Raw genomic sequence first — 757 nt, forward strand, 5'->3', positions numbered from 1 at the left:
CAATCACAAGACTAACCTTGATGATAAAACCTCTGCTTTGGGTGTTATCTCCCACAGGACAGAGAAGGCGAATCTGTCAACATTGCCTCGAAGTGAACACAGGTTGCTGCTCAAAAGATCTGAAAAAATATAAATACATAATAACAATATAGATGCTAGGCCTTGCTGACCCTGTCCCCTTCCTTTATAATTGTCTGCTTCATCCCCCTCCCCAACCCTGTGCCATCCTCTCAATATGACCAGTTATACATGAAGTTCTCGCAAAGCACATATATTTATTGCAAAAAAAAAATCCTATATAATGATGTGGGCTGAAGATTGAATGTATGAAGTATCTTTATACATCATGAACAACTACTAAGATATAATGGACTTGTATACCCCCATATGACCTTTCTCATCCTGATGCACACAAAGTATTTTCACGAAAAATAAACTAAATATGTGTCTGGCAGGAAACAAGGGTGACAGATACCTTTGGCAACAGAAAAATGTATGCTCAATGCCACACTAGGCATAGAAGTAAATGAATGTTGATTTATTTTCTGAGCGTTTATTTATCCATACAAGTTTTTGACACACTTTTAAACATGGGTAGAAATGGAAAATTATATCTAACCAAAGTGAAGAATGTAAGAAGGACTACAGCCATCAGGACTGCCTGGAAAAGTGAGGGAGAAGAGAGAAGAGAAGGAGGAGGGAGTGTCAGTCACTTGCTCAGAAATCCCTCTTGCAAGAGATCACCTGCATCACCTTG

General features: G+C 38.8%; 1 protein-coding gene across 1 annotated transcript in view; it reads right to left on the minus strand.

The window, feature by feature from the left end:
* LOC119593669 (exosome complex exonuclease RRP44-like) overlaps positions 1-757 on the minus strand; it is a gene marked incomplete at its 5' end in the record, with an annotated part of 4,885 nt that overhangs the window by 367 nt on the left and 3,761 nt on the right. Inside the window, 1 exon segment of the mRNA XM_037942627.1 lies at positions 17-119. Coding sequence (XP_037798555.1) covers positions 17-119 — 103 coding nt within the window.

Source organism: Penaeus monodon, chromosome 32 (assembly GCF_015228065.2).
Source record: "Penaeus monodon isolate SGIC_2016 chromosome 32, NSTDA_Pmon_1, whole genome shotgun sequence".
NCBI lineage: Eukaryota > Metazoa > Arthropoda > Malacostraca > Decapoda > Penaeidae > Penaeus > Penaeus monodon.